General features: G+C 39.9%; 1 protein-coding gene across 1 annotated transcript; it reads right to left on the reverse strand.

Annotated features, from left to right (window-relative positions):
• Positions 1 to 2,050: 2,050 nt before the first annotated feature.
• CHP1 (calcineurin like EF-hand protein 1) lies at positions 2,051 to 21,715 on the reverse strand. The gene is made up of 7 exons (XM_064714548.1): positions 21,470 to 21,715; positions 15,219 to 15,291; positions 8,303 to 8,383; positions 6,991 to 7,118; positions 6,033 to 6,094; positions 4,985 to 5,107; positions 2,051 to 3,684 (listed from the first exon to the last, which is right to left on the reverse strand). The coding sequence occupies exons 1-7, from the start codon at positions 21,534 to 21,536 to the stop codon at positions 3,631 to 3,633; spliced, it is 588 nt and encodes a 195-aa protein (XP_064570618.1). The 5' UTR covers positions 21,537 to 21,715; the 3' UTR covers positions 2,051 to 3,630.
• Positions 21,716 to 21,800: the final 85 nt, after the last annotated feature.

Genomic DNA, 21,800 nt, shown 5'->3' on the forward strand with positions numbered 1-21,800 from the left:
GGCCCGCCCACTCGACCGCGAGCCTATTGGGTGCCGTGCCTGCGCATCAGCCCTCCGCTTTTGGCGGTGATTGGCCAGCAGCGCCGTCAATCATAGGACTGGCCTCCCGCCTCCAAGGCGGCCCGCTCTGATTGGCCCCGGGCAGGGCAGAGGGAAGGGATTGGCTCGGGCAGCGCGAGCGGGACTGGCCCGGGGCGAGTCCTCCGGTGACCTCCAGGGGGATTTAAAGGGGCCGCGCCGCACCACCGGCCGGGAGGGAACGGCCGCGGGGCGTGGGGTCCCGGTCCGCCGGCCCTACAGCACCTGCTGAGCTCATCAAGCATCGTGCGTGCTCCGAAAGGCGGCCTTCAGTCGTTCTGCCGGGATTTTGTCATCCGCAATTTTTTTTACATTTTTTTTTAGCAGCGGTAATTTTGCACTTCAAGCTGACGGGTGGATGCACTGAAGAGTGTGAAGAGGAGTACGTACCCATTCAGAAAACTCTCGAGAAACACCCCCGTCTCACCGTGATTCATCCCACATTACTACAAACCATTTAGCTCGAAATCTTAACACGTGTGTTCAAACACTTAATACAACGCTTTTCTGCGGCGTCACGTTTTAGAGCAGACTGGAATGAAACGCTTTTCCTAACTTCAATATTATGCCCACATTCTATTTGCAACCAAAGCTCCAATTTCAAAGAACCAAAACCACGTTTTTACATTCCATTCTACAGTTACAGAACATCATTTTTACTCCTGCTCTTCATGAGTCAAATCCTGTATTTGGATTCTTTTCTTTTCCCAGTTGTTGCCAAGCTAAGGGGCCTACAGGTTTCAAAGATATCAAACCCAATTTTAGATATTGGGTTTTAGATATCAAACCCAATTCTGCATTCTGCAGTCTTCACAACACTCTAGTAACCAGCTGCAACCACATAGTTCTGCAGTCAAGCCTCCAGCCAGCCTCAATATAAACTCATGGCTGCAGATTTGAAAATAAGACTCTCCCTCAGTAGACTGGAGAATGGTTCATCTGTATTTAAAATCCTATCCCTTGTACTACTTTTTCAAAAGACAAAGATGAAATATTAAGTAGCTCTGTCTCTGAGCTGCCAACACCTTCACCTTCAAGATGACCTTTTTCAAGACAAAATACTTTAAGCAACCAGGTATGCTAAAAATACTACTTGAGTGGAAATCTGCTTGTATCTGTACAGCTTAGTTAAACTTAACAAATTTAAGATCTCAGGTCTCTAAAACTCCTCTTACTGTCTACCACCTTTTAAACTATATGTTATATATATGTAGTTTTCAGAATATTGAGTAAGATAGTTATTTACATGTGATTTATTCTAATGGCAAACTTTGCTAATGGCAAAGTTAGATTCTGATAGTTGAGAATCTTTCTATTATTGTAGGAAGGTTAGCTGTTCTTTGCTCAATTGTGTTATGGGGATTTTTTGCAGTACATGTGTTAGACTGTTTGTGTTCACCTTCAAGCATATTAGCAAAAATCTCTGACATCTGAGATGGGAGCTTGTAGAAACAAATGTTACGAAATGTCTGTGTATCCTCTTCTGGAGCTCATGTTTTGCACTGGTTTCTGCCACCAGAATAAAGGATGATCAATACTCTGAAAATAAGCTCAGTTATAAGAAACTGATCTGTAAGAGCTGCTAGCACCATTCTTACTGGTATTTAGCTTTTCCAGTAATTAAGGGATAGCTGGTTGCCCTACAGGAAGAGCTAGGGGATGGCTTGGTTTTGATTTTTGTTTATACAGTAGAAGGTTTATTTATGGATTGATAAATACAATATCCAGTCTCACTGGGACAATAAGGCACAACTGTAGGTTACAACTATAGTGTCAGAAGACAGCAACACCTACTTCTAAGCAAATCACAAAGCTACAAGCAATTTTTACTTTTCATTAGTACTGTTACATTCCTATTTTACATGAGGCAGTTATAAAAGTATAATGTTTCTTTCTCATACAGAACAGAGCTTTTAAATTTACATTTCTTTCTGCAACTGTGCTGCACTCAGCAAAACTATGAAGTGCAATATTACTTTTGAATTCCTTTATTTATAACAAATCAAAAATCCTTCAGAGACTTGCATGTTATTTTTCAACGAAAGTGATGATTGAAGGAACTGAGAAAAAAGGAAATGCACATTTAACAGTAGTTTTGAGACTGGTAAGTATTTATAGAAACGTTAACACATGACAGAGAAGCAGTTATAACACTGATTCTTCAACAAACAAGCTCCCAGGATTTTTTGGTTTTATTGGAAGTATCTCCCAGATTGTGGAATGCTCCAGCTGAACTACACGAGATCATTTGTCAATCTAGCCACAGAAAATTGTTACTATTGAACCTTCAAGGATTCCAATCTCTTTAATTTATCAGCATTACATTAATAGTATTAATCATTTTACACTTGCAAAGAGATTTGTATAGAAATACATTCTGAAATATTTGGGATAATATGATCTTTCCCAAATTGTATTCTTATGACAGTGCTTTCTTAAATACAGCTACCGCCCTCAACACAAATATAACAGACTAGGACTTTCATACTGGAAAATATAAATAATTACTCATTATTCAGGCCACTATAATTGGGGGAAAAACCCTATAAAATCAAGTTTCACAATTTCGTGTTTCATGACACTGTTACCAGGGGCAGTTACAGAACTACAAATCCAGATTTAAGCACGACTGCTTTTCTTGCATTTTGTACACTGGTAAACAAACTTACACTTTCAGAAGCAAAACCACCCTGATGAGGGGAGGGTTCTTAGACGAAAACAATCTGCAGAGGACACTTCATGGTCCACCAGCTGTCAAACCTGCAAGCTATGCAAAGGAAAGAAACAAGGTTCTGCCTCTGCTGCTAGAACAGTTCAAGTGACATAGTGCAGATTTCCTATTCCTTCTGAGAATACCACAACGTTGTCCCCACCACAGATTCTACTATTGTCCCTGTGAATTCATTCCACAAAGAACAAAATCTATTCACAGTACTTTAAAGTACTCTTGGCTATCATCATGCATTTGTGCTAGTTGTACAATGAAGCCATAGAAACTGAGAAGTTCTCAAGTAAAAGGCAGACTTAGAAGCACTGAAGAAACAAGTCTGCCATGTAAAGAACAAATGGGAAAGGGGCAAAAATACTTTTTAAAAAAAGGCAGCTGTAATGTGGCAAAAGAGAATCATTATCAATGCACCTAGTATTTGAGTAGATGCTTGTCTCTGAAATGTTTCAGAGGGCACTTCTGTGGCATGTTTCTGTTTCTCTATTCTCAGATTCAGAGCTCAGAAGAATCAGTTTGTAGATTAAACAGTAGTGTTTTAAGGAGAGACATTTTTACTAAAACGGTAGTGCAGAAGGAGACAAGAGAAAGGGCAAAAAACCCAGGATGGACAGCATTAAAAAAAGCTCCTTTTCCAAGTTGCATGGCAGCCATTTCCCTTCATTCCTGTTGCACAGGGAATGTTCACATTGGTAGAACAAATCAGGGAGGGGTTGGAGATGTACTGTATGTGCACCAGTAGCAATGCTCTGGGGTATGGTGCTGAGGAGAAAATGAAGGTCTATTCATTACATAGTTGGAGTAGAAAGAAATAGGTTCTCCATCCATCAGTGAAGGAATCGAATGCTCATTTTCTGCTCTACATCCACCTTCTCCAAAACCTGCAATAAAATTGAGAAACAGCTACTTAAGTTAGTGTACATCTCTCCTACAAGGTTTCTTATTCTAGTAGTGAGGGAATGGGCAGGAATGTGGGATGTCTTCAACTCAGCATGCCAGTCCTTCATCTAGATGGAGACTGCTTCTTCTCATTGTGGGCTAAGGTCCATCCAAGGGAAGGAATTTAGCCATCAAAGCCACAAGAAGGCAAATCAAAATGCAACTCATGTGGTTTCAGTCTGCCAACAGCACACAAAGGCCTGGATTTCCAAAACTAGACTGTGTGGTAATGTCCAGCCAGGAAACACAAGGGAGAATGGAGTACAGAAAGGGATGTGAGCAATCATTGAAGAGCAAAATCAAGACCAGAGCACCACTAATGTAGATCATTGTAAAACTGGGGTGGCAAATTCATTCACTAAATTGCTATTAACACTGAGGCATGAAGACATCACTCTGCTCCAGGCTATTTCAGGCAGCAGACTCCAGTGCTCCAAGATGAAAGTAATTTATGTTTGATGAGGCCTCTGGAAGTCTTTCAGTCCAATCCCTCAATTCCTACTTAAAGCAGGGCCAACTGAATCAGGTTGCTCAGGCCTTTGTCCTGGTTAAAAGCTTTAAGTAGCTCCAAGGAAGAAATTTCTACATCTTTCAGAAGCTATGACCATCTTCCTTGTAAAACATTTTCCTTAGAGCAAACCACAATTTCCCATGTTGCAACTTGTTTCTGTTGCCTTTTTGTCATCTCCAAGATAAGTCTAGTTCCTCTTGTCAATAGTATCCCATTAGATAGCTGAAATTGCTCTGCTACAGGATAACTTTCTCCACTAACTATCTAAAATGGCTCCCTACTATTACCTATTTTAGACTGTCACAACATGTAATTCAAAGTACCAGAGGTAGGAACTTGAATACCAGTATTAGTTGTGTTGCTAGCAGATGAAATCTACCCATGAAAGCTGATCAGTGCTATTACAGCAGAAGAATTAATCTGTTCTAACTGTGCTATTCAGGTTACTTGTGTAGAAAGAAGCTGCAAAACAGGAAGTTCTTCAGTATATTCAGGGCTGTAGCTTTATTTAAGAGTATAAAGAAACATGTGGACTAATTATTAGCACCCTGACAGTATTGAAAAAACCAAAACATGACTAATAAAGGAATTAAAAAGCTAGCAGAAGGGTTTGCCCAAATGCAGGCACAACTATTTCAATGACTTCCTCTCTGTTCCCATTTGCATTTGTCTGAATGACTTGCTCATTACTGAGCAGCTTCACTTAGTCATTAAAAACATAGTTTACAAACCTTTACAAATTCTGCAAAGGAGATGGCACTATCTCCATCTTGATCAGCTTCCTGGATTGTCCTGTCAGCAATGCTGCCCAGCTGTTCATCAGAAATATTTACACCAACCATCATCCGTAATACCTGTAGCATACAAAATAACCATCACTGACATAGGAACAGAAGTATTCTTAGTGTTTCCTTTTTATGTGTACTGTCAAAATAACACCACACAAGATTTTCTCTGAATTAATTTCTAGCCAGACTTCTGTTGTCCTTTGGACATTAAGTCTTTCAGGAAATAGAGGTATCTTTTGCAGCCAACACTGACAAAGAATCCCGCTTTTTCACTAGGCAGCAGGAAAAGGCAGAAGCAAGAGAAAATTTTTGGAACTAGGAATGAGTAATTTTGTCCAATGCTTCTACTTTTTCCCCCAGAAAACATACCAGCATTTGATTGAACATCTGCTGTTTGAGATGTTTGCCTACAGGAATCTTGAAGGTATATGGTCCAGTGCTGTTACCCTCCACATTCAGTAAAGCATTTTCTGAGCGGATAGAAGAGGGCAGTTCCAGTCAAAAGCAAACCTTTTTCTTACATCAGGAACCACAAATTGCCATGTGTACTTCCCAGGATTAGTAGTGTGTAATTACTCCTAGCACAAGCCTAGTTTCATACATATGCAGAACTGATGAACTTTGACTAACTTTGCTGCAATTTCAAGAAGTGTTATTGTGTACAGAGGATCCAGCAAACAACCCAAACCACCTCAGTGACTGTCCTTCTGAAATCCTTTTAGAAGCACCTTTAAAAGTTACAGAAGGTAGTTTTTAAGGAGCTTAGTATATTTGTTGAATGTTTAGGTGTCACTAGCAAAGTATCTGCCTAGCCTACCAAATAAGAATAAAGTCCCATACTATATTTAAAGCTTTAAGGCAGAGGTAAGCAAAGCCACCACATTACTCCAGCAGCTTTTGAGAAAACTGTTGCAACTCCCCTCTTCTAAGTGGGTATGAAGTGACAGAGATCATCATGATTGAGTCATTCAAAGCAGCCCTTGCTATTTACCTGGAGAAGCTCATCCCTGGAAATTTTGTCATCTTTATCTAGATCATATAATCGAAAGGCAACTACAGAGAAGAAAGAAAGAAAGAGAAGGAACAGTTAAATTCAAGTGATGTTGTTTATATTCATAATAATAGATGTATCTGAAAGAAAAACAACAAAACAAAGTACTTGTAAATTATTTTATGAGAACTAGCTTAGAATTTTAATTCACCATAAAACTCATCCTCAGTTCCATAAAGTATTGTTACCACACACAGGAATAGCATTACTGCCAATAATGGAATTTTTTTTTGTTCACAAGCACTCTGCTTGCAGGATATTTCCTAAAAACCTCAAGTCATGGAAGAATAATTATCACTAAGATACATTCAGACCCTTAATTTTAGAGCCAATCATTTTTATATGATCATTCATTCTCTTTGACTATATTCTGGATGAGATATGACAAATTTTAAGTGCTCTGAGGACTGTGGCCAACTTTAATTAGCAAGAAAGAGCATTCTGCTCATAAACTGCAGGCAGATATCCAATACTTAAGAAAGTACTCAGCTGAAGGTGGGGAAAAAACCAGAATTATATGGAAGAACTGGAGAAATAAGCATAAACGCTCATTCATGTATGGGATGTGGCTTCTAAATCTGAAATAATTTTGATACAAACCATTTTGAAACACACTTCTATTATGCGACATCTGGCAAAGTATGTATATTACTCAAGAGTCAACTAATTCCACCAAATTCTAATAAAACAATGGCTCAATTGTTGACATTCTGAACAGATAAGGTTCCAAGTAAGCTTTTCAAAAGATCAGGCATTAGAAGAGATCATTCCACAGGAAATAACTGTGCAGCAAATCCCAAGCCCCTTTCCTCCAATCCTAATGGGGAAAAAAACCCCAACCCAATGAAAAAGAAGATGGAAAAATAATTGATTCTATAGGAAGGTTCATATTTCTTACAGTGGAGCTTGTTACTTCTGCTGTTCAGTGGTTCTGGTCCATTCTGGTCTTTGCTCTTTTCATTATCTTCTATGGGTCGGAAGTGGGCTAGTGTCCTCATGAATCCACGGAAATTCACCTGGTCCTCTCTGTGTAAGAATTCAGCAGGTCAGTTTTTGGCATACCTTGTACAAGCTCTTCATTTCAGTGAGGAAGACTATTAATACCCGAAGCACCAAGACCATGTGAACTCTCATTCTCACCTCCCCAGGGTTTGGCTGCCTATGCTGTTACACGCTGGGATTGTGCTGTTACAAAGTATGATGTGTAAAAAAACAGAAGCCCTGAGAAATCTTACTGAGGGTTCTCCTTCCCTGATCTGCAAAGTCTATTTGAGCTGAAGCCCTCACCCTTAACCATGCCTGAGCTATCCTGCTGATCTGGATTGACTTGATACAGTTTCAGCTCTGTCAGACCGGCCGACCTGACTGCAGTCACTGGGCCTGCTCTGCTTTTTGTGTTCAGGTGTGTGCCCTCCTTCAGCAAGCACAGCAGCCCTTCCAACTTTGCTGTCACCCCTGGCCCCTGCCTGTGGGGCTGTCATTGCTCAGTGCTCTCTGACAGGGTTCTCTAGTTTCTGTGGGAACCAGCCATGTAAGTACATCCCAGGATGCCTTGTTTCTGTTCAGTAAACCCTGCCTCATTTTAGCTGTTATTATGACTTGATCAGACAATCCAACCTTCATCAGTCAGTAATAGTAACTGTGTTCAAGAGATTCCACAGGACAATCCAGAGAGGCATAATGAGACAATATTGAACATTTGATCATCTCTTTGGATTTTGTTAAAAGTGTCACAATCTATGTCTTAAATGTAATAAAAACCTAAAATCAACCAACCAAAAAAGACAATGTAATAACAATGGTACACTTACTATATCAGACATGGTAAGACCAAATTAGTTAATTGTAGTGCACAGAATAGTGTTGATACAAGTTTGCTATAAGAACCAAATTCTATACACGGCCAGGAATTTCTTCATAAAGTGTTCAGCAGTTTAAGAAGAAGAGTGGAAAACTGTGACAGGAGCCTGAGCTTGTCAATAAATAAAGCCAAAAAAAGTCTTGTAAAGTCGTAAAGTATTTCTCATTAAGAGAATTAAAATATGCTGAGGAAATTATGTACCCACACACACTGCATGACAAGTTTGAAGTATTCAGGTATTAGTCAATCCAAATTCTGTGCTTTAACTATCAGCATTTCACTTCTATGAAAACTTCTGACAAACCACAAATTTTGTGCCTGCTCATAAATTCAGTTTGTTGAAACTCACCCTTCTGGAAAGAAGGCATTGATAATTCTGTCTCCGAGTGGATTGATGGCAAGCTCTGGAATCCGCTGGAAATCTTCACGGCTAAGGAAAGCAAAAACACAACCAGTCAGCATAAAGTTGAAGTCAGAGAAGTTGCTAAAAAACAATTTACAGTAAAACATCAGTGGAATCCTATTTCTGCAGCAAGACATTTGGTGATTTTGAAAACGCAACTTTTAAAATCATGTTTTCTTTACGACTAATGGCAAAATAAAAGAAAAGACAATGCCAAACCTATAGAAACTTTACTGTAATGATGCCAACTAGTTTGCAATATAAGAAAAGGAAAGCTTCTGAAGTTGTTTTGAAAGAAATTCTGGCTCAATGAAAATATTCATTGGAGTTTTAAAATAATTATTTTGGTTCTTAATCATATGAGTTGTCATGACTGCCTTATTTCAGATTCTGGAAGAATACCACACTTCTCTAAGCATACTGTAGGTCATTACCATGTTCTGATAGATATTTTTTGTTTGTTTATGCAATAAATCTGTATCTTATTATAAATACCAAATTTCAGATTATTTTCACTTCAAGCAAGCAGTATTCCTATTTTAAACTGGTAATGTTACACTTTTACAGGTACACCAGATATAATTTCACCAGTACAGGCAAGTACTCACTGCTCTTACCAGCCATTCTATTTTCTGGTCATGATTATTTGTACACAGCACAATATAAACACAGCTATGCTTACACTATTATTCTTCTGATCTGAAAGACATCGTGAGCTGCACTGCATACACATTTTAGAACAGTATGACATGAACACAGGCTTCATTCTCCTATTACAATTGCACTAGGATTTTCTCTTTTCTTTCAACCTGACAGACTGTCAGTGACAGCAGAGTGGGTAATCTTGGTGTGACCAAGGCAAACACACCAAATGTATCGTAGTGAGCAGGTTTGCTTGGTTTGTTTTTCATTACAACAGAACACAGCAACTCATCAGTTAGTTCAAGATGCACTTCCTAATCATCTAGATTTTAAATTGCAAACAGCAAGAGGGTTAAGCTGTAAGAAATTCCCACCCTGTTCTGTCTGGATCTGTAACTTGACGTTTCCTGCCCAATCTCCAGAAATATTGGCAGTTCCCTTCAAGTCAAATGCAGTCTTGCTGGTTGTGAAAGTGGGGTCAAAGTCTCAAACTTGATTACTGAATGTTTGCTACTTTTCAAAACTATGTTCACTAACTAAACTGGCAAGGTCTGACTCATGACATCATTAAACCAAAAACTTGGCTAAGTAAAGTAAACACAAACAAATTTTGAGATTATTTAAATATAAAAGCCTTTTATATTGCTGTGATATTAAATGGTAAAAAAGAAATTGGCTGACTTTATCACCAGTCTAGCTTGGGAAAGGCAGAGAAGCAAGATGTTCTAGTTTTAAATGTATTCTAAAGCACTTTTTGCACCCAGTCACCACCACAGCACTGTTAAGAATCCTAATTACAGTGCATCTGGTTAAACTGTCTGACCTTCTAACAGAGTGACCTGACCATATTTTTAAGTTACCCCAGCAAACTTCTCTGACCAGGTCCCGTGTTATTTTTAATAGGCAAAGTTAACATTTGTTTAACATGATCAACTTGTTACCGGACCCTTCAGGACTGCAACATTTTAAGCTACTGCTGAAGGGCAAAGTATGCATTAGTGATTTAAGCAGGAGATGCAGTGATGTGGAAAGCCTATGTCCTAATAACAGGATTTTAACAGCAGAACTTCAATGTCAATGCTAACTTTATAACCTAAAAGCAGCAACTGCTTTCTCTCCCATGTAGACCAAAATCCTAATCCTTCAGAAATTTTTACTTACATATAATGACATTTTAGTGTTCAGCCTCCAGTGATTTTGTTTTCTAACAGGAGATTAACAATTAACCACAAATAATTCCCTGGTTTCAAATCTATTTGTCCTGTCATTATCAGGGTTGCAGCAGAGCACTTTTGCTTATTAAGAGCACATTACTGAGTGAGTGTTATAACTGAAATAGCTGCAACAGCCATAAAAGCAAATGAATGTGAGGCAAGTTATTCTCCACTTTATAAAGCTAAGCGCTCCTGCATTCATTAGGGACCAACTTCACCTGGCTGAAGCTGGCACTTACATGAAATTTAATACCCTCTACTACTTGTGTGCTCATGGGCAACAAGGCTCTTCTAAGGTATCTTTACATGAACCTGGCTCTTATGAAATCTTTGCTTAAATGCAACAGGCAAAGCCACCTTAAATTGCACGTGGACATTATGCAGGTCAACCATTTAATACATATGCCAGTGTATTCACAATCAGATGTCATTTGCAGCTAAGAATTTCTAGAGTCTATGCAGGACAAGTGTTCCTAAGCATGAGTATTCCCTCCAAGGCACAGAGCAGATCCCTACTGTAAAGGTAGTTCTGCCTGATCCTAAAGACTGCAAAAAGCCTACAAGACCCTTTTTTTCCTGCTGTTTCTGATTGTTCATTCTCCTGTTACTTCTAGATGTTAGCAAAACACTGTTCTGTTTGTTCAGGGTGACAGGGATGAGGAGGGGTATCTAGAGCTGAGGGAAAGTAAAATAAAGGAAAGGAAAAAACTCCCATATATATGAGCATCAGAAGTGGCAGAGGAAAGGAAAGATGCCCAGACTATACAGGTAACAAGAAATGACTTGAAGAAGGGAAATAACTAAAAGCAGTAAGGCGTATTATGCAAGTTAGTCAAAAATATTTAAGAGCTCGCTGCTGAAGAGGTTCCATTGCTCCATTCCCTTTGCTAACATCAGCTTTGCATTCATCTAACCTTTTGATGGTCTAACGTATCCCCTATAAAAAACTCCCCACCTTCCCCCTCTCCAACTAGCTTTCTGTTGAATTCACAACTTGAGGCAGTTGAAAAACTTCAAAAAAGCCTAAGAGCACCACAGCTGACAATGGGGTGCTGGAGCCTGGAGATGTTATGGGCAAAGAATACCAATATCCCCACCCTGCAGGATTGTGTCATCCATCTCATCTAACTCCATCCTTACGCATGCTCTACGCAAACGTTAAAAGTTGCTTAACTATCACAGCACTAATTGGTTCATAAACATAAGGCCAAGGAGTATGTAAAATGGTGATAATTAGATGAGCAATAAGGAAGGGAAGAAAAAAGGCAGCATGCACAAAGTGTGGTTGAAGATACAAGTATAGACTATTCCTGTACCCTGTCTTTTCCAATCCAAACCCATATCCTTCCTGTCTTTTCTATTTTAGATAAAGCTAAAAATGCTTTGCATTTTCTTGAGCAAAAGTAAAGAATTTCACATTCACAGAGCTAGCTTTTACGTTTTGCAATCTTGAAGTATCTCTTTTAACTAATAAGACCAAGCCTGACATCTTTCCAGACCCAGATGGTTCAGTCAGCTGACAAAGACTGACAGATGGCCTGGCTGGCTCATGTTACCCTTCTCTCAGGATCAGAGGCTTTCTGAAGTTCTCCAGAAGACATGTGTGAACAGCCTTCATAAACACCACACATGTATAAACAGCTCAGTGTGTCTATTCTCTGCAGCTATCAGCTTTCAGATCCTTCCTTCTTCTATGCTTGCCAGGCTATACCAATTACTGTACAGTAAAAACCACTTCTCAAGTGCTTAACCTGTCTTTTCCCCAGTCCCCCAGAAACTATTGTTAAGTGGGAGGTTCCATACAAAAGTTACAGGCAAAGATTGCAGTGTACAGAAGATCCTCCTTTTACAGCTCTATATATGTCTGTCTAGAGCTAATAACTAGTTGATAAGCTTTGGAACAAAGGTATTCTTGTGTGGTGCACACTGCAGTACCAGCCAAAGGGAGACTCACTAAGCAATCACATCCTTGCCCTGTTCATGTTATACTATTTCCCCATTTGGAAATCAGCATGTAAGTAAGGAAATGTGCACTCTTTTCCTCCTGAGCTATAGTTAGGATGTAAACAGAGCAAGTATATTCCAGATTTCACAATTTAGATGTAGCTATGGACAACCAAGGGTATCAATCTTTTGTTTTGACAACTCAGCATGTCACAATATTTAAATCAAAGGTGACAAAAGAATTTTCAAGAACAGTTTTGTCTTTCTTTTTCAACATGGTTTTGTTTAGAAAAATTAATTTTGTTTAGAAAAAGTGAAGCTAAGGAAAATTACAAAATTTTTCTACACTTTTAAAGAAAGGTGAAGGTAAACCTGATATTTTTATCTTTACAGGTAAAAATGGCTGTAGTCACTTGAGAATAAACATGTGAGAGGGGAAAAAAGGAAGCAAAAACCAAAAACTTTGTGAAGACCAAGCTTTGTCGTTATCAATAACCATCTCTAATATTTCATTTCTGTAACTCTTTAAAAACAAAGTACCTTGAAATTGCACATAGCTACACTGGATAGAAATATCTGGCTGTGAAAGATTTCTGCTTTTGATTATAGTTCCAGAACTATCAGGATTAATCATCATCTACCAGATTTTCTGTACAAAGTGCTCTTTACTTTGCCCTTCTTCAGAAGGGTGGTACACATTTAAAGATTTATTTCATGCCATAAAGAACTGACTGACATTTCTTTTCCTAATCATGGTCACATGAGTGATTTTATCATGTCTGATCTGTAAGTCAAAGGTGCAAGTCATCCTTACGGAAACAATAAATCTTGCTCACAGGAAACAAACAGAAGACATACCCTCTAAACTGTTTGGTGGTAGTAAGCAAGTGATAACTTCTTACTTGTCTTAAAGCATCGAGTTCTCTTTGATCTGCATCTCAGAAACCAACACCTATGACCTTCCAAGCTGTAGTTCTTGCTCTCTCCTCAATCTATTTTTCAGGAAGTAGTTTTCCATTACTTAAACTTACAAAACTGCATTTTGAAGGTACCAGAACAAGTTTAAAAAATTGAATGCCACTCTTAAGTCAGACATGTTTGAGAGTGGGCTGTGCTTAGGGGGCAAGACTGCAAGTCAAGGGATCATAATACGCACGGTTGCTAGGATTTTCCAAACAACCTCCACTTCCTCTCCTAAGCACTACATGATTATCAACAATGGAAGTCTGCCTCCTCCTGATGCATAATACTGTGAAACTAAGCATTGTGCAACAGACATTCATAGCATATTTAATCAATTACTCCTCTTACATAAACTGAGTACAATCACTTTGACATTTATACAAACCCTACAGATTCAGTAAGTGAATGTAGTGTTGGAGGAGAACATGCAAGAGATGAGGAAGAGCACATCCTAGGTTCAAATTGTGCTAGACTAATTCAGTAGCCATCACCTTTATTCATCAATAAATATTAAATTCACATATAAAGTTTGAAAAGGCTGTTAATGTTCTTCTCCAAATAATTTTAAACATAAGGAATATTAACCTTATCCACAATCTCATCAGTTGATCTCTACATCAGAATTGCCAATGCTACAATTTATATAATGCATTGGTTTAAGTGTCAGAGTGGGCTTTTGGAAGTTCCTGCGTATCCCATCCCAAGCCAATTTTTTATGTGCACAATCCATTTAGTCCCTTCAGCTATGCAAGTCTAGAAATTTACAGTACAGCCACAGTCCAAATCACTGGAGTCAATCAGCCTTAAAACCTACAAAAGGCAAAAAGGGAAGGAGAGTATTTTCAACCCAAATCCATGTACTTAAATGCTGAGAAGTCAGCAATTCGTGGCACCAGAAGGAACTGCGCATTTCCTTCAGGAAAGGAAACTGCAGGAAGCCCAAAGCACTGCCAAAGATCACGAATCTTACCACTTTCCACTCTGACCTTTCAAGAGGTGACTCCAGCATTACAGTTAGGTTGGTTTAAAGGTAGGCCTATAGCTTTTCTGGGTTTATAGTGCATCCTGCAGTCATATTTTACAAGATCACATACACAACCTCAGGTGATGCCTGAATCACTGAATTTGACTGGGATAGAGCTGCTATGAAAGAAATTAACTCTGTAAGAACCAGATCTCATGTTATGCTACAACAATGTGCCTTTCTCCTTCCTACTCTCTCCTGCATTCTTCTCCAGCATTCCTGTGCCACTGTGGCTACATGGTGAATGGGAAACAAAATCCATGAGAGCAGGAAAGCCTACAAAATGACAGCAGGCAGGGATATATTTTAACAGGCCATCATCTCACCAGAGTTTACCTTTTGGTTGGGAATACTACTTTCTAGCAGACTTGGTCCATCAAAATGAAAAATATTTTGCAGATAAAGTTAAAGACTCATCTTTATTTAATTAGTGACTAAGCTGTTAGAAACCAGTTTACTTCTGTAGCTTTTGAACTGCAGATAGGAAACAAACACTAAAGATCTTAGAATATTCTGGACTACCACTTTAAATAATAGAATGTTTAGTCACAATGACTTGGTTCCAGCTCTTTTTTTATTTTTAAGCATACTAATAGATATGGGTGTTCAACAAGAGGTGCAAAATTAAATATAGTAAATGGATTGCAGACCCAAGTAGTGTTTTAAGACACTGGATATCCGAGACAAGTAAGTATAGACCTTGTTTCTTATGAAAGCCAGGATAAAGATGACACAGCAGATCCATTCCTGTATTAAATAGTAGAAGCAACATATAAAGAAAGGCAAGAGATAACAATCTAAAAGTGTTGTTTCACAATTCTGAAGATTTTTATAAGACTCTGAACAGCAAATCTGAACTTTCTATTAACTACTACAAACCTTCAACACAACAGTAAAGACAGCTGGTACTTACAGCACCTCAGCTCAACAATTAAACCTTTCATGTAAACAGCAGGTATGAAAAAACTTGTTACAACAGCCTCAGTCATTTGCTAGTGAGAAAAACAGGCAGACATCCTGCAACAGCAAGGCACCAGTACAGATGTGCCAATGCAAGTACAGCCGAATTACCCACCTAAGAGTGCCATTTTCTCCTTTGTCCAGGCTGGTGAAGCGACTGTACAGGCGGGTGATTTGACTGTGGGAGACTGGAGAAAAAAAGAAAGAAGAAGATGACAAATTAGCATGTCAATGATTCCTCACAGGAGAAGACCTCATTACACTGAACTGAGCTGTTACCAGAAGCTGTATTCAAAAAAGAGTTCACGTAGAACCAGTTACATTGAAAGCACATGACAAGGAGCATTTAGGGACTTTATGAGCTATAAATCACAGCTTAATATTCAAGAATCCACAAATTAGCTCATTCTTCAAAAATCTAACTCCATCTTCTATCCATTTCTATTTTTTATCTTTAACAATTTTTGGTTATCTGATTCAGTAAATGTCAATTAAAAAGAAAAAATATTTGATTCACAGTTCCACTTTATTTCCTTTAATTCCTTTACAGCTAGAAATAATCTGAACACAGCCTACACTGATAACCTCTATATCACTCATGACACTAAAGACCCACTAAAGAAAGATATATAGAAGTTTTCTTTCACTTTTGCTTATCTCTCATTACTCCCATTGTCGGTTTTCCACCTAAAGACAGAAAGTGAGCTCAGTTTCTCTGCATCTGGCAAGTGGTCAGAAAGGCTTTGATTTTTACTTTACTTTTCTTCCTTTACAGGACTGCTGAAATCTGAACATTTTGGGGTTCACAGAATAAGAGAATAACCTGATTTGGAAGGGACCCAGAAGGATCATTGGAGTCCAGCTCCTGGCCCTGCACAGAACCATCCTCATGTGCCTGAGAACATTGTCCAAACATTTAAGGAACTCTGTCAGGCTGCTGCTGTGACCCCTTCCCTGGGGAGCCTGTTCCAGTACCCATTCACTCTCTGGGTGAAGAACTTTGTCCTAATATCCAGCCTAAACCTTCCCTGTCACAGCCTCATGCTTTTCCTTCTGGTCCTATGACTGCTCACCAGAGAGCAGAGATGAGGAAGGTTTTGTTCCAGAACTTGGAGCCAAAGATAGATTTATCATTAAATTTAATAGTATTTTTTTAGATCATGCATTCAACCAGCAATACTTTGGTGCCCAGCCCTCTGTTAAGATCTCTCTGCCTTCGAGGGAGTCAACAGCTCCTCCCAACTTAGTGACACTAGCAAACTTACTTAGTATGCCTTCCAGTCCTGCATCCTAGCTGTTTACAAAGACTTTAAGGAGAACTTCTCATTAACATCAAAGATGTTGAGGAGAACACACCGGCCCTGAAATGGAGCCCTGCAGAACCCTACTAGTGACTGGTCACCAGCCTGATGTTACCCCATTCACTGAAACCCTCTGCACCCAACCTGGGAGCCAATTGCCCAGAAAATTAATTTCCAGGTTCTGGGACATGGAAATAAAAACTAAAAAGCCTATTTCTAAAGAAATTTGAAAAGGAGTTGAGCTACAAAACAAGCAGAAAGTTATTGCAGACTTTAAATCTGCACTTTGAAACATAAATTACAAAGGCAATATTAAATTCAACATAACTGTGTCAACATTGCCAAGGTACTAGACAACCCAAGATCTTAGACAACTAGATCTTTAGTCTGTGATGTGAGTGGGATAAACCTCTACAGAATAGCAATTCCTTTAACACTGAAAGAACACTTGTCCTGGTTTCAGCTGGGACAAAGTTCATTTTCTTCTTAGTAACTGGTACAGGGCTGTGGTTTCTGGATTTCATAGGAGAGTAACAATGACAACACACTGCTGTTTTGGCTGTTGCTAGGTAGAGCTTACCCTAAGCCAAGGGCTTCTCAGCTTCCCAGGCTCTGCCAGTGAGGAGGTGCACAAAAAGCTGAGAGGGAGCACAGCCAGAACAGCTGATCTGAACTGGCCAGAGGGATCTTCTGTACCACAGAACATCATGTCCGGTGTATCCAGTTCCGGGGGGAATTGGCCAGGAAGGGCCAACTGCAGTCTGGGGACAGGCTGGGCATTGTCAACAGGAGGTGAGCAGGACTCTACTGTGTACAGTACTTGTACTGTGCTTCATTTGTCTTTCTCTGGTTTTATTTCTCAATCATTACAATTAGTATTTTCATTGTTATTATTGACACTTTAAAAATTATTATTATATTTTACTTTATTTCAATTATTAAATGTTTTATCTCAACCCATGGGTTTTACCTACCCTCTCCCCGAGCTTCTACCCCGACCCTGACAGGGAGTAAGGAAGCATCTGTGTGGTACTTAGTTATCAGCTGAGATTAAACCACAAGGCCCTACAGGAGATCTTGGCTTTTCCGTCTCTTCTGATAAATTTAATAAATACAATGAAATAAGACTGAATTGAATGTTAATGTGTATTCAGTAAAGGTGTGATTGTCTACAATGTTAAACTAGGACTTACTGTAATTCTCAGATTAAATAGTTTAAAAAGCCTTCACCAGGACATGCACAATGCTTCTCTTACTTGCTCAAACTTATTTGGGAAGAAGTTGCACAGTAGCTGTTTGATCTGTGACAAGTGAGGCAGGTTTCTTTTCAGGTTTGTTCTTTCTTTCTTGAGGCTATTTGTTTTTGGTTCAACAGTTCTGTCCTTTAGCATGACCTGCCAGCAACTGGGTTTTCAAACACATTCCCCCCCACTCCAGCCTTCTTGTCTCCTCAGCGACTTGCATTCTCTGCATAGGACTGGGCAATTTGCTCAGTTTCACCTCAGGCTACTTCTCTAGATAAGACTGGGCAGCTTGCTCACTTCCAAGTTAAGCAACACACACAGAGAAAACAAGTACCAGTACTCTTAAGGCTTCAACCTTCCGCATTTCTGATTTAATGTTTTAGATACCACAACAACAACTGATGGTGAAAAAAAGAAGGTTGGAGTTAGATCTATAAGAAGTCCCATACTCCCACTCCTCCCTGAAAACAAAGAAGGTGATGAGAATTCTACTCAGCTATCATTCCCAAACTGATGTCAGCATCTCCATTTTTGGAACATCGCTGGAACAGCTAGTATGTGAGAAATAGTCTGTAGCTGTTGACAGGAGAAGTGATATTTTCATTAACGTCACACTAGACAAAAAGCATGTCACAGCTCTGTGCAAAAGGAGGATGATTCAGGTTCACCACTGTCTTCTGTCGTAATTTCCTTTTGGCTCTCATCCCTCACAAAAGCTGTGTCACTGGACATTTTTCAGTGCATTTGTAAGCAAAGTAAAGATTCTCCTGAATAACTAGGAGAGTTAAGATCTGCAATTTATGACTGCTTCTAAAGTTATGACTGAAAATCTACGGTTAGAGCTTAAAATTAGCTGAAACACCATTTTATACTGCTACTCCACTAAGATCTTCCTAAAAATTTAGGATCAAGACCTCTAAATTAGGATTTGCTCTCTCTATGTTACTTATGTTAAATCACTGTAAAGTTTTTAGCAATTACATATTCTTGTCTACAACAGTAGCATAAACTCAAATATAAATATATACATATATATATATTTGGAAATATATATAAATATTCATCAGAAAAATCTATTATCTGCTACCATGCAAACCTTTTTTCCTCTCAAATTCAGGTATAAGCATTAATTTATTATTAATCCTTAGGCAGAGTGCTTCAAAGCATGGAAACAAAGGGTGTGAACCAAATAGTTTGAATACTGTTACATTCCAACAGCTTTCCAAAAGCTTGCAACAGAATGCAGACAAGCAACATCTTGGGTCTCTCGTCTGTTTTTTTTTATAGTTGTTACTGAAATATCAAAGCAATTAGGATGACTTCAAGGTGTTTTCCTGCTCAAATCTCAAAATGTTTATATGCAAAGCAAACACTTTCCAGACAACACCATGTGAGATTTAGGACTGTCAATTTCAGGCTCCGCACCTGCTGCTGAGAACCTCATGCATTACCTTTGCACGTCTCTGAACTTACCCTACAAACTGCTCTTCACTACCACAAAAAAGAGAAGAATTTTAACTCAAGCAGATTTCATTCAAGAGATTGTGTCATTGCTTAGCTTTTGAAAGACTATGCCTCTAGTGCCCTAAAAGACATTTCTTTATCTGTTCTGCTAAAGAATATTAACATACAGTTTCTCACTCATGTCAGTACCATTAGCTCTTCAGTTTTGTGCTACATGAAATTGAGCAGAAGTTATATAATTCCACAGGTGAACTCAAATTGGTTAAGTGTTCTACTCAGTACTACACACCTACCCCAGATGAACTGCAGGAAACACATTTCACAGTAAAGAGGCCAAAAAGGAATCTTTGGGAGCACTTATCAGACCACCAGTTCAAGATGGACTTGTAATGTTGCCAGACCTTTTCACGTCTACAAAGTCCCTTTCTCAAACTCTTCAGTAGCTAAAGTACCATCAGCATCAAGTTTCCAAGAGACCACAGCAGTCTATTCAGTAACACTACCTGAGCATTCTGCCTGTGAACTTTGACCCAGTTAACTAGTGTTTCTTTGGGTTTTTTCCCCACCTTGTATAAATATTTTCACCTATATGAAGTGTATAACACTGCTAACATCTTGGTGGAATTTTCCATTTACCTAGAGAAGTATAAAAAGCAGAGAAAAATCACATTCCCAGTTACAGACTGGGGAGAAGAAGAAAATGATTGATAACGTCAATGAGACACACTGTGATGACTTACAGGCAAGCATGAGTCAGAGATTAGCAATGGCTGGTTAGCAAAGTGGCATTAATTATAAAATTTACTAGATAAAAACATGGGGAAATGAATGGACATCAGGTCACAAAGCTGAAACCCACCAGTCATAACTTTGATCACCCTCTGATGATACAAGAAGAGCATTTAGAGGCTAGCTAGAGTCAAGGGGATTTATTGCTTACAATGCCTATATAGCCATCTAAATGGTATTTATTTAACTACCACGTAAGTAAACTTTAAGGAATAAAACATCACAGACAATAAATCAAGTAGCAGCATGAGGAAAAATGTAAAACCTTCTGGAAAAATATTCCATATTTGGGGTTTGGATTTTGAAGCATCTTTATAAATGAGAGGAGGCTACCTTTACTCCATGATCTTTGTGATTAAAAATAAAAAAGCCACAGAAAGTTATTGCTGGATAAACAGACTTTGACATTTCTACTTGTTTATCACAGCTTTCCTGTAGAAGGTTTTCATGACAGATGGAAAAAGGATCATGGAAACTATGTTAACTCACTCAACCTGCCACTACACTAGCTCCAGTGCTCTCTTAATCTTCTACTCCTCTCCGGTAGACACGCATTTTCCTGACACAAATAAACTGACACTTAAGAAGACTATATGATACCATTTATATTGGAAAGAAAGCTGAAGAAAGCATTTTCAAGTAGCAAGAACAGATCAGAATGTATATTCAGAAGAAAAATTGGAAAAGCTGGGCACAGCATGTTAACCTGAGAAGTTTCCTGGGGAACAAACAGCAAAGCGATACCTATGATGTTATGACCTCTGCTCCCCAGATAGTTAGGAAGGCATCCTGCATTTATTATCATTTAGTGGAACTAAATCATTTATTATCATTTGCTGGAACTCTCAGGCAATCATTCTATCAGGCAAATTAACAACACTGGAGTTTCACCTTCTCTAAGGTACTTTATGTTTGTGCAGTACAACTCGATCAAATACTGTAGGGTAAAGTATCTAAATATTAGAGTCCAGCTTATATAATGCTCTCCCAGTTGCTGACTAGTACAGGAATTTCACTTCTTTTTAGTTAATAACACTTATCTCTCGTGAGTTACATTACTTCCTTTAGGATTTAAATGCCACTCAGCATTCATTCTGAATACCCTTACAGCAACTTTAGCATTAGCCCATAAAACAAATAACACTTGGGGAAAAAAATTACTATTCAACGACAGTTTCTTTGGGTTAAAAACTGAGAGACACTCCAGCACCAGGCATCCATACAGACAACTCTTCAAAACCCAAGGAGTTACCTCTGACCGAATACAACACTGCACACACCAAGAGCACGGCTTCCCTTCTATCCCGCTGGGATCTCGCTGCTGCTACCGGCAGCGGCGGGGGGGAACCGAGAGGCGCTTCCCCTCCGAGAGGCGTTTCCGCGGGCCTGCCACACATCCCGGCCCCGGGGGCTGCGCTGCCTGGGACCGGGCACTGCCTCCGACGCGAACGCCGCGGCCGCGCCGGGCAGGGCCCGCCCGGCCCCAGGGACTGCGAGCGGCCCCGCTCCGGCCGCCGAACCCGCGTACTGCCCGCCCCGCTCCGCCGCACTCAGGCCCCCGCACTCACAGCCCGTCTCCTTCTTGATCTCCTCGATCTCCTCGTCCCGCAGCAGAGTGGACGCCCGGGACCCCATCGCCGCCGCTGGGCCCGAGGAGAAGGGAAGGGAGGGGCCGGGGGAAGAGTTACGCAGCCGAAGAGCGGCGACGGCGGTGCCACAGCCGCCCCGGCACAGGCCCGACCGCGGCCGCCCCCTGCTCTGAGGCGGAAGGCGAGCGCGCACCGACTGCCGCAGCCCCGCCCGCCGCCTCCGCCCAGCCCGGCCCGGCCCGGCCCGGCCCCGCCCGCCGCCGCCCGCCCCTCACACGCCCGGCAGCCGCCCCCGGACCCCGCGCGCAGG

Source organism: Zonotrichia leucophrys, chromosome 5 (assembly GCF_028769735.1).
Source record: "Zonotrichia leucophrys gambelii isolate GWCS_2022_RI chromosome 5, RI_Zleu_2.0, whole genome shotgun sequence".
In the NCBI taxonomy this organism is placed as follows: domain Eukaryota; kingdom Metazoa; phylum Chordata; class Aves; order Passeriformes; family Passerellidae; genus Zonotrichia; species Zonotrichia leucophrys.